This window comes from Myxine glutinosa, chromosome 7 (genome assembly GCF_964187855.1).
Source record: "Myxine glutinosa chromosome 7, kmMyxGlut1.1, whole genome shotgun sequence".
In the NCBI taxonomy this organism is placed as follows: domain Eukaryota; kingdom Metazoa; phylum Chordata; class Myxini; order Myxiniformes; family Myxinidae; genus Myxine; species Myxine glutinosa.
This window is the reverse complement of record NC_136267.1, coordinates 188959454-188972474: the sequence shown is the minus strand read 5'-3', so window position 1 is coordinate 188972474 and position 13021 is coordinate 188959454. Positions and strand designations below refer to the sequence as shown.

General features: G+C 49.4%; 1 protein-coding gene across 1 annotated transcript in view; it reads right to left on the bottom strand.

The window, feature by feature from the left end:
* The window catches only part of LOC137431904 (nck-associated protein 1), a 343894-nt gene that overhangs the window by 180264 nt on the left and 150609 nt on the right, over window positions 1-13021 (bottom strand). Inside the window, exons 14-15 of the mRNA XM_068123738.2 lie at window positions 4585-4666; window positions 4218-4276 (exon numbers count right to left, since the gene is read on the bottom strand). Coding sequence (XP_067979839.1) covers window positions 4218-4276; window positions 4585-4666 — 141 coding nt within the window. The remainder of the gene's footprint in view (window positions 1-4217; window positions 4277-4584; window positions 4667-13021) is intronic.

Sequence of the window (13021 nt, the reverse complement as noted above, 5' to 3'; positions counted from 1 at the left end):
CACCAAGTCGACGTGCACGTGGTCGAACCGCCGCTCGGGCACCGTAAACGGGGCCAACGGTGCCTGGGTGTGGCGGTGGACCTTTGCGCGCTGGCACGCGAGGCACGTCCTGGCCCAGTCGCGGACGTCCTTCCTGAGGCCATGCCAGACGAACTTCGCCCTGACGAGTTTCTGGGATGCCCTCACGCCAGGGTGGGACAGGCCGTGGATGGCGTCAAACACTGGGAGCTGCCAGCCAGCGGGCACGATGGGGCGAGGGTGGCCGAGGGAGACGTCGCATAGGAGGGCCGTGCCCGCGGCGTCGAACGGCACCTCGGTGACGCAGAGGCCCGTGACGGCGGTCCGCAAGGCCTGGACGCCGGGGTCGGCGGTCTGGGCCTCCGCCATCCGGGCATAGTCGACCCCGAGGTGGACCGCGTGCACGACGGACCAGGAAAGGCAATCTGCCACCGGGTTGTCCTTACCCGCCACGTGACGGATGTCCGTCGTGTACTCGGACACGGCAGAGAGGTGGCGCTGCTGCCGTGCCGACCATGGCTCGGTGACCTTGGCCATTGCGAACACAAGGGGCTTGTGGTCAACGAAGGCCGTGAACGGGCGGCCCTCCAGCAGATGGCGGAAGTGTCGGACCGCCAGGTGGAGCCCGAGCAACTCGCGGTCGAAGGTGCTATAGCGGCGTTCGTGCGGGCGAAGCTGCCGGCTGAAATATGCCAGGAGTTGCCAAGCACCACGCACCCATTGCTCGTGCACCGCGCCCACCGCGTAGTCCGACGCGTCGGTGGTGAGGGCGATCGGTGCATCGGGCGCCGGGTGCGCCAGCATGGTGGCGTCGGCCAGAGCCAGCTTTGCGCCCGCGAACGCCGCGGCCATCGGCTCCGACCATGCGATGTCACCTTTGCCCGGCTTGCCCCGAAGGGCCTCCTGCAAGGGGTGGAGGAGCCGGGCGACGTGGGGGCACAAAGCGGTGGTAAAAGTTTACCATGCCCAGGAACTCCTGGAGCCCCTTGATCGTGCCGGGCCGCGGGAAATCCCTGACCGCCTCCACCTTGGCCGGTAAAGGGACGGCCCCGTGCTCGGTGATGCGGTGCCCCAATAAGTCGATGGTGGCGACGCCGAAACGGCACTTGTCGGGGTTGATGATTAGGCCATGCTGGCCCAGGCGTTCAAAAAGCGTGCGGAGGTGGAGCAGGTGCTCCTCCCGGGATGCGCTCATGACTAGGATGTCGTCCAGGTAGACAAACAGGAAAGGTAAGTCGCGCAAGACGCTATCCATAAGCCGCTGAAACGCCTGAGCCGAATTCTTCAACCCGAAGGGCATCCTTAGGAATATGAAGAGGCCGAAAGGGGTGATGACGGCCGTCTTCGGGACGTCGTCCGGTTGGACGGGGACTTGATGGTAGCCCCGGATGAGGTCCACCTTAGAAAACACGGTCGTGTTGGCCAACCGGGCGGAAAAGTCCTGAATGTGTGGGACCGGGTAGCGGTCGGGGGTGGTGGCATCGTTGAGCCGGCGGTAGTCCCCGCATGGCCGCCATCCTCCGCCGGGCTTTGGCACGATGTGCAGCGGAGAAGCCCAAGCGCTGTTGGAGCGCCGTACGATCCCCAGCCGCTCCAGCGTGGCGAACTCCGCTTTCGCCACGGCGAGCTTCGTGGGCTCGAGTCGGCGTGCCCGGGCATAGACCGGCGGCCCGACCGTGGGGATGTGATGCTCCACCCCGTGTTTAACGGCCACCGCTGAGAGATGGGCCGCGTGAGGGCCGGGTAACTGGCGAGGAGGCGGGTAAAGTCGTCCGCTGCCGGAAGCGTGCAAACTAAACTTGCCGGGACGGAACCTTCCAGCAAGCCGCTTGGCAAGCCGCTCGGTGAGCCGCTCAGTGAGCCGCTCAACGAGCCGCTCAGTGAACAAGCGAGCGAGCTAAAGGTTTCAGCCTGGACGAGCCGTCTGCGCTTCACGTCGACCAACAACCCATTCGCACATAGGAAGTCCGCACCAAGCAATGCCATTGGCACGCTGGCGGTCACGAACGACCATTGAAAGCGCTGCCCTCCGAACCGCAGGGAGAGGCAGCGCTTCCCGAATGTGCGGATGGGTGTACCGTTGGCGGCAAGCAACGCGGGGCCCCGGCCCGCGGTTCGCTTGTCGGACGTGGAGGCGGGGATGACGCTTACCTGCGCTCCTGTATCGCAGAGGAAACGGCGCCCGGACAAGGTGCCCGTAATGAAGAGGAGGCTGCCGGAATGGCCAACGCTCAGGGCCGCTAATGAGCACCGGCCCGGTCGTTTCCCGACTTGTGAAAAGAGCATGGCGGGTGACACGTCCTAGCCTTGTGGCCGAACCTGGCGTGGTAAGAGCACCAGGCTTGCGGCGGCGGGGGCGGCGGCGGCCGCGGTGTTCTCGGCGGCGGTGGTGGTGGGCGGGGCGCGGCAGCGGCCATGAGGGACGCTGTAGTCTCTGCCCCGGGATCCACAACGGCAGCACAGTAACTCGACCGCGTGTCGCAAGCCGCGAAAAACTTGTCGGCCTCTACGGCCAAGGCGCGGGGTTCCTTTATTTCGGAATCGGCCAGCGCGAGGCGTACCTGTAGAGGTAGCTGGCGTAGGAAAAGCGCCCGGAATAAGAAATCCGGGGCTTGGTCACCCAGCAGCGACAGCATAAAATCCATCCGCACGGATGGTCGTGTGTCGCCGAGTTCGGGAAGGTCCAGGAGGCGGTCGGCCCGTTCGATCTCCGTGAGGCCGAACGTGGTGATGAGGAGACGTTTGAGCGCCTCGTACTTGTGGTCGACCGGCGGGTGCCGCAGGATGGACACGACTCGGGCGGCAGTGCCGGGCCCGAGGGAGGCGACCACGTTGTAGTAACGGGTCTCGTCCGCCGTTATGCCTCGAAGCTGAAATTGAGCTTCGGCCTGCACAAACCACACGTCGGCCTGTCCTTCCCAAAACTCTGGGAGTTTTACTGCGACGGCGTTGGTGGCCATGGCGCATTCAGTGGTCAGTGACGGCTGAACCAAACGGGGTCACCAGTGAAGTGTGGTGCTGCGCACACATAACTTGCTTGCCATAGAGGTAGGCCACAACGCGTTTGTTAAAACAAAAGAGTCTTTATTTCGAAAGCTCGAACTGCAGCACTGAGCGGGCTCGAACTTAGAGCCCGCATATATGTGCTGAGGCCACGCCTACTCCCCGGGCGTGGCCGATCGGTCGAAGGGCGGGGCATGTGCCATCGGTCCCCGCCTGGGCACTCGCGCTACCCACTGGTGCGCGGAATTATTGCCCCTTGTGCCCGCCACAATATATAATTAGATAAGCAAATAAGTAAACATCCTTACAATAATTCACGGACCGGTGTTTGTTTGTCACCCTACTCCTCGTCTACAGTTCTGGGATGATTACAACCAGACTTGCTACATAGGATCAGCATGACCCCCAATTAGTGTAGAGGGGTCTTTTTTTATCTCTGTCGGTGGTTTTGAGGGGGAGAGGGGCAGGATTGAACATTCTCTATGTAAATGTGTATCGTGTAGTGCCATCTCCAGGTGGGAGAGGGTATTACAAGTCCTTACATTTTGTAATAGAATAGTATTCCTGTCCCCACGTTTCCCAGTGCAGCGTGGTGTTTTGAATTATGCAGCGAGAGGTGTTTTTGAGGTATTTTGAATTAAACATTTGAATAAGGATAATAACATAACCCCTTGGCCTATCCAAGGGGTTATGTTATGTGAGTTGGTGTTTCTAGTAAATAACTAAATGGGATAATGTATACATAATTATATATTAAAGCGCGGTGCTACGCGCGCTTACTTGTACAACAAGAAGGAAGCGGACAACGCAGTAAGTTTAAGAGTCTTTATTATCAGAGCTCACTGTAGCACTGGAGCGCTCCGGGCTGCGCGCCCGGTGTATATCCCGCGGCCACGCCTACCCCTCGGGCGTGGCCGCCGCCCACTTGGTGCGTGGAATGATGCCCTCACGCCAGTGAGCTTTCGTGTCCGCCACAATATAATATATTTTGTGAGGAATTATTTTATCAAAATTTGTCTCGTACACAATTTGCATTCACAATAATTTTCAACATGTGGAGTTTACAACAACAATCTGCAATGAAAACATCTTGAGAAACATGCTGGGCAAGCCACAAGATGTAAACCTTCACTAATGGGTAATTTGAATTGCTCGAGCCAAACTCAATGATCAATATTTGCGAGAACATAACCAACCTGCAGCCTGAACCAATCCAGACGTAGGCCTCTGAAGTCAAATTGTTCTCCTTGCTCAACTATATAAACAAAACAAAAAAAAGAATCAACATTTCTGTGTAAACAAGAAGCACTAAGTTTGTTTGTATACATTTAGGATTATTATGCCATTTCAACCATAAACTAAAAACTCCACAGTTAACACAAGATTTGTATTTAATAAACCAGTTTGATTCACAATAAAAACAGTTTTCTTTAAAACAAACAAACAAAAGTATGGCTAACATACACCGAAGTAGCACAGCAGAAAATTGAACTACACAAGACGAAGTTTCCAGACACAAAACAATCATTTTATTGACAAAACTGAGATGAAGTGCAGGCTCACCTTGTGAGACGTGCAAGTTGGTCATGGTGCTTACAAATGACGACATGATTACCGACTCGTCTTCTGGGCACACGGGAAGGTTCTGGAACACCAAATTAGAAACACGCTTCAATATTCATCTCCACAAATTGTACATAATGATCAAATTGTCATGTTATAAGACACATTTGCATCGTCTCTTCGGCCTTGAATCAATACATCACAAACTAGATGGTATTCATATAGTAAGGGAAACATATGAAAATCTGTTAACTAAATTGTTACCAAAAAATTTCTTCACCAATATGTTTGTAAAGGTGTGTAATAACATGTGTTAAAATGTTGAAGGTCAACTCCCGTGGGAAACCCAGAAAAAAAGCTGTTGAATTCGGGTACCGAAAAATTATTTTCGAGAATTTTTATTTTTTTTAATCGGCCCTTAAGTAACTTATGAGGGTCAAATAAGGGTTTTTCATGATTCTGAGTTGATTGTTAACATTTATATTTCACCACAGACACTCCTTTGTGGAAAAATAATTTCTAAATATATCTCATTTTCTACTTTGCAGGACATGGAGTCTAGCAATATGGATGAAGACGTTACTCCACCTGTGCTCAATTGCTTCATCTGTGCACGCTCGGATACACCAGCTGAAAGGCTCATACAGGCAACTCCAAAGGGATACTCAACTTTATTGAAACAAGCAGAAACTGTCGAAAATGTTACTGTTGTGGAACGTATGAAGGAGGCTCAAAAGGAAGGAAAACTGAGGTACCACCAGAAGTGTAAAAATGATCTGTACAACAACTTTGTTGCAACCACCAAGAAGTCAGCTCAAGCATCAAAGGCAGAGAAAGAGTCATCAAAGTTGAAGAGAAGACGCACTACTTGCGAGTTCAGTTCATCAACTGGCTGCAGTTCTAGAAGATCACAGTCAGTTGACCTCCTGTATAAGGATGTATGCATTCTTTGCAACCAACCAGCCCAGCTCTACAAAAATAATCCAGCACAAGCTAGAAAGAAATACAGAGTGCCAGATAATTTGACTGCAGATACACTGAAGGCAAGCTTGCTGAAGACAGCACGGAGTCGCGGGGATGACTGGGGCACTGAAGTCACTGGACGCCTGGAAGGGATCAACGACTTGGTAGCAGAAGAAACACTGTACCATTTGCGATGCAAACTTATGTTTGCGAGAGGTGACAGTTTGTCCAAGACTGATGAGGAAGGAAAAAGGAAGAGAGGACAGAGGAGTATTGATGAGGAGCGAGAGGCAGTTTTTATTGAATTCTGCGAATGGTTAGACTCAGAATTAGAGCATGGGGTAATGAACATGGACCAAGTCCATGAAAAGCTGCAGGAGTTTGATCAGTCACCAGAGAAGAGCCTTTCTTATTCAAAGCATTGGCTAAAGATAAAACTTCTAGAGAAATACGAAGACACCTTGTATTTCACAACACAGGAAAGAAGGGCAGATGTACTCTGTCTCAAAGATGGCACCGACAATATTCTGCGAGGGCATCATGCTAATCTTGACCATGGAGATGAGAAGACTCAGATCATAAAGACGGCACTCAAGTTCATATCCAATGATATTGCCTTGATTGATTTTGGTCCAAAGTCATACCCCACCACACACAGTATGACTGACATCGATAGTCAGCTGACACTTGTTCCTGCAAGCCTTCAGATGTTCTTGAGACCGATTGTCAAGACAAACGAAAGAGTTGCCGTTTGGGGGCAGAATTTTATTAAGGCCTGTCGACCTCGGTCTGGAGTATTGCCACACCAAATGGGGCTTGCCATACAACTTGATCATAGATTTGGGTCAAAATGGATGCTCAACAAGTTCCACCGGCTGGGATACACTGAGTCTTACACGGAGACACAAAACTACAAATACTGCTTCCTTAATAGTAGGAGTGGAGATGATGTTCCAGATACTTCTGGCACTCTTGACACCATTGTGGAGGAAACCGATGAACAGATCAATGATGAGGTTGCGGTTGATGCTGCGCTTGAGGATCAATCAGTGACGACAGCCAAAGTGCCAGCCAGTGAAAGTGAATTGTCAAGTAATGATCAGGTGGTCTTTATGGAGGTTGGGGAAACAAACAATGCAGTCACTCAGTTTGTTGGAGACAATATAGATTTAAACATTGTCTCTATTCACGGAAACACTCCCTTTCACTCAATGGGTTGGATCGAAGTCACCTCTCCGGCACCACCTTTGCCAGATCCACAGACAACAGCAGCTTTCCCCCGGGTGAAGTTGAAGGCACTCGACAAAGCTAAGATCCTGAGAGGAACTGAAGTAAAGATTATTCCATTTACGAACAGGAAACAGATAGGAACGAACGCGATCATGTTTCTCCCCCTCGCTGAGCTTTCCTCCTCCCTGGCTCATGATCAGCCACTCCTCACTCCAGGTGACGCACTCTGGGCAGTGGGGTGGGTGATCAAAGCCAATGATCCTGAGCTCCCACACTCCAACTGGAATGGCTGGATGAAGAGAATCCATGCTAATGATGCAAAGCAGAGCACACAGATCGAGTTCCTCCCAGTTATTGAAGGAGACCCTAATGACCTCAACACCATCTTCACCACTCTGAAAGAGTGCATACGGCGCGCTGGGGTCGCTATAGTGACCTTTGATCTTCCGATTTGGCTGAAGGCTGTGAATATAATAAAGCAGGCAAATCTACCCGTCATTCCAAGGTTGGGTGGTTTTCACCTGCTGAAGTCTTATCTTGGATCAATGGGTAACATCATGGAAGATTCTGGACTACTATATGTGATCCAGTTGATCTATCCTGGAAGTACGACAGCCAACCACATCATGGATGGAGGATGTTTTGACAAGGCAATCCGTGTTCACCTCCTCATCGATGCAGCCATCTATCAACACATCATGAAACTTGCCTTCACTGAGGAGGAGCGTGGTGACATGAAGACCTTCATGGAGAAGGTGGCTGATGGGAAGATGGGAGCCAGACACTCAGACCCAGTAGTGCCAGTGTTTGAGCAAAGGTTTGAAGAAACCTTCAAACGACTCGCAAAAGGAGGAAGAACACCTGCACTCTGGGTGGAGTACCACCACATGGTAGATGTGATCAAGGTCTTTATCAGAACCGAGCGACTTGCAGACCACAATGGGCATCTGTCCTGCATTGTTACCAAGATGCTTCACATCTTTGCCGCTGCAGGCCATCATCAGTATGCCAAGGGCGCACGGCTGTACTGTCAACTCATGAAGGAACTAGAAACTTTGCCTGCTTACAAAGGCCTGCCTTCTACAGAGCATGTCTCTGAACCCCAGTGACTATGGATGGACAATAGGTGTGCATGGGTATGAGCCAGTTCCAACACTGGACCCCACGGCTCCTGAGGAGCTATTGCAGTTCACGAGCTGTAATTGTCATGGAGATTGCAGCAACCGGCGATGCAGCTGCAAGAAGAATGGGGTCACGTGCATCTCGGCCTGTGGAGTCTGTAATGGCATTACATGCAGAAACTGCAGTCATGATGTTGTTGAGTCTGAAGAAGACATAGACAATGACTGTTGAAACTTCTGACATTGTGAATGAGAAATAACTCTTGAGTATTATATATGTATGTGAAATAAAAGCTACTTTGTGTGTAAATGTAAAAGTGAAAATATAAATGTTAACAATCAACTCAGAATCATGAAAAACCCTTATTTGACCCCTCATAAGTTACTTAAGGGCCGATTAAAAAAAATAAAAATTCTCGAAAATAATTTTTCGGTACCCGAATTCAACAGCTTTTTTTCTGGGTTTCCCACCGGAGTTGAACTTCAACATTTTAACACATGTTATTACACACCTTTACAAACATATTGGTGAAGAAATTTTTTGGTAACAATTTAGTTGACAGATTTGTGAAATATCTCATAAAATGCCCTTACTAATAGAACACTTACCCTGCGCAGTCAACTTGGTGTGAGCAAACTTCTGTTTTTGTAGGGTTTTTTTTTTTCTTTGATCCAATATGGCTGCCAGACCACGTGAGCGATTACATCATAAATTTATATTCTCTAATATAATTGTTGCATGGATCACGCTCAAGAAATTTCAAACTGATCAGAATAAGCGTTGTCCCTGTCGAATTATTACGTCATAATTACGGCACCAATGACGTCATCGTTAACAACACCTATTCCCCATATGGAGTTCTTTACAATGAGCGACGTTTAAATAATTGTTTCCATGGAGCGGTTTTGGAGATAAAGGTGCAACCTTTTTCGGTTTTTACAAGATGGCGCCTGCACCACGTGACCTATGACGTCATAATTATGACGCCTGTACCCTCACACATTTACAAAGCTGCCTTCTCTCCCCTTCTCTCTTCCAACTCATTCCTCTTCCTCATCCACTTCCAATCTTCTACTTCCCTCTTCCCCTCTCATATTACTCCTCAATGTGCCTCATCCCATCATCACCTAACCTTTTGTCCTTCTCACTGCTCTCCATCATGCACAAATTTATCCCATCTCATCTTCAGTTGTCTTACCCTTCCTCCCGTCCATGGTACACTGAATCTTGTGGTGAGGCAGTTGCCCTGAAACAACTTCCCTTCTCCTCCTGGAAGGCAAGTCGAACTGAAGGCAATCTCAGTTCCTTCCACCAAGCTCGGAACAAGTGTGTGCATACCCTCAGGAGTGCCAGGAAGCACTATCTCTCCACACTCAAGATTGAACTCTCAAACCTGTTTCCTTCCTCCAAATCCTGGTGGCGTCTGGTAAATCCATTTCTGGTGTTTGTTCCCCCTCCATCCCCTCCCTTACCTCAAACGGCTACACAGTTGACACCGCACGTGACAAAGCCGAATGCCTCAACTCTGTGTTTGCCTCAAAATATTGTGTCCCAAACCCATCTCTCTCTGCTCCCACCTTACCCAGTTGAACCCAACTGCTCCTGGACTCTGTGTCCTTCTCTCCTGACAAAGTGGAGAAGTTTTTGTCAAACCTCGACTCAGATTCTGCAATTGGACCAGACGGCATCAGCTCACGGGTCCTAAAATCCTGCTCTGTCATTCCATCTCACCCTCTCTCTGTTCTTTTCACCCTCTCTTTTGCTCAAGGTCATCTGCCACCTGCTTCGAAATCAGCAAACATTACCACTTTACACAAAAAGGTGCAAAAGCATATTTTGCAACTACAGACCAATCAGCCTGCTTCCAACCATCAGCAAGGTCATGGAATCCATCATTGCTTCAGATATCAAATCCTTTCTCTTCTCCAATGGCTTGATCTCTGATCATCAATTTGGTTTCAGACCAGGGCCCAGTTGCTAGAAACCCAGATAACTTAACCAATGGATAAGAACTATCCTGTGGTTAAAATTTTTATTTAATTCTTAACTATCCTAAGGATAAAGTATGGTTGGACAGCCATCCCCAGGATAAGGTATGGATAAACTTTTGATTGGTCGATGCTAATGTCCCATGATGCGTTGCACTGTTTCGTTTGCTTTTAAAGTAGATGAAGTCAAATATACCAGAAAAAGGATGGCAAACTTTAGACCCACTGAAAGGGATGTATGCTGTGTCTCGTGACAAAAGAGCATGTAAAGGTAGACTCGTACCTGCCGCGTCAAGGCATCATCATGTAACTTGTGCCCATACTGCCTTATATTTCCATGATCAGCAATGAAAATCATTGCTTTCTACTCACACCACCTGATTATTTGCTGGCGTGATGACGTCGTGGCACATGTGGATCGATTTATTGGATCACCATTAAGGATATATGATATACTAGCTGGAAGCCTGTGGTAAAATACCAGGATAGAAAAAAAGCCCGCTTTTTATTCTTGCCCTGATTGAAATTTATTCTTCTTGCCCTCAACCCCCTCCGCAGACCATCACCCCCTGCTCTCAGACCCCCACACCCAATCCTCCCCTTCGAAACCTTCCAACCCCTCCCAGACCATCACCCCGTGCTCCCAGACCCCCACATCTCATCCGCCCCCTCCGAGACCTTCCAACCCCTCCCAGACCATCACCCCCTGCTCCCAGACCCCCACACCCAATCCTGCCCTCCGAGACCTCCCAACCCCTTCCAGACCATCACCCCTTGCTCCCAGACCCCCACACCCAATCCTGCCCTTCGAGACCTCCCAACCCCTTCCAGACCACCACTCCGTGCTCCCAGACCGCCACACCTCATCCACCCCCTCTGAGACCTTCCAACCTCTCCCAGACCATCACACCGTGCTCCTACACACCCACACACCTCCCAGCTCCCCACACCCACCCTCCCCAGACCGTCCCCCGTGCTCCCAGACCCCCACACCCATCCTCCCTCCACTCCTCACTGCCGCCCCCCCTCCCCCTCCCTCACATCATGGGTCCCTTCTATTCTCCCGCATTTTCTCCTCTCAATGTTGACAACTGTGCAAACGGCTTAATCAGAACAGTGTCCGCACGGATCGTACACCGCATCCAGTGCTGTGCTCACTCTGACTCAAACCGCCACTTGTGTGTCGTGTGTGAGGGAGTGCCAGAACGTCACATAGCCGGCTCAGAAGTTCCCCATTGCCCGGAGGTGCCTACTTTGGTAACTTGTTTTACACATATCGTTAAAAGTAAATACTGAGAGGTTTTTTCACAGAGCAGTCGCGAGATTCCCCGAATTACTCACAGAAGACCTCATAATCATTAATGATGAGTTTTCTGATGTGGTTCCTGTCGAGTTTTTAAAGATAAAAGTGGGAAACCACCGCTCCCTCGATCACTCCAAAAATAACCTCGGAATGTTTGAAGGAAAAACATGTTCACTGTTTATAATTATGTAATACATTGATCATAGTAGATCATAGTACAGATATAGTACATTTATTAACTATCAGGCTACAGGTGTTCGAGGTCCTTGGCATATACACTCTGACGTAACTCCCAGGAAGGAGGCCCGTTTGAATACGGGAAATGTTTGCATGTCCTTCAGATGCCTTGCCAGATCAACTTGAAGGGAGAATTCACATGTTTATGGTGACGACTAAGCTTGAAACATTTCCATGGATTGATTCACTTCCCAAAGGAACAGAGGGGATGTCGTGGGGGGTGAAGATTACTGTACAGGCATTGCAAGCATTCAGGCTGACGTCACACTTAGAGGAATAGCGTAACGCCGCTCTGTGCTAATCTGTGTTCCAGGCTGGAATCCAAAGCCAGTCGCTGAATGGGTATCCTCCATCGTGCGAAGTCCTTCCTTGGCACACCTGAGCTCCTCACCACATACAGTCACGTGAAAAAGTAAGTTCACCCCATGTAAAGTTTTGACTTTTTCAACATATTTCAACATACAGCTATTTGATCTTCATTTCAACAATATTGATAGATAAAGGTGATATAATATAACAAATATCATGAAATATTTATATTTTGTAGTCTATTGTATAATTTAAATAAACATGAATGCAAATTTCGCATGTGGAAAAAGTAAGTACACCCCAACATTTATCACTACTTCAACTATGTAAATTAGAATCAGGTGCACCAGCTCAGGTGCAAATGATTAGAACATCGTTGGAGAGGATCTTGGAGGAACCTGTCTTATTTAAACCTCAGACATTTAGTTTGGTTTGCTCTTTGTTGTTGAAGTGTGCGGCATCACCATACCTAGATCAAGAGCTCTCTGAGGCCTTCAGAAAGAAGGTTAGAGATGCCTACGAGTCTGGGAAGGGATTTTAAAAGATCTCCAAACAATTTGAAATCAATCATTCGACTGTCCGGAAGATCATCCACAAGTGGAGAAGATTCCAAACAACTGCCAACTTGTTCAGGCCAGGCCGCCCCAGCAATTCCAGCCCGAGAGCAGACCGCAAGATGCTGAAAGAAGTCTCTAAGAACCTCAGAATGTCATGACGGGACCTATAGGTAGCTCCTGCCACTGTTGATGTCAAAGTGCACGAGTCTACCATTAGAAAGAGGCTGCACAAATTTGATCTACATGGGAGGTGTGCCAGGAGGAAACCTTTGCTGTCCAGAAATAACATCAGGGCAAGACTAAAGTTTGCCAATGAACACCTAGGCAAAGACCAGCACTTCTGGAACAATGTGCTCTGGACAGTTGAGTCAAAGGTAGAGCTATTTGGCCACAGTACCAGAAGACATGTTTCACGAAAACCAAAGACAGCATTTGACCACAAGATCCTGATACCAACTGTAAAGCATGGTGGTGGAAATATTATGGTTTGGGTCAGCTTTGCTGCATCAGGGCCTGGGCAGCTCACCATCATAGAATCCACGATGAATTCTTAATTGGACCAGAGGGTGCTTGAGGATAATGTGAGGCCATCTGTCGGAAAGTTGAAGCTCAACCGAAGGTGGACCTTGCAACATGACAATGACCCTAAACATACCAGTAAATCCACCAAGGAATGGCTGAAAAGAAAGAAATGGAGGGTTCTGGAATGGCCAAGTCAAAGCCCGGAT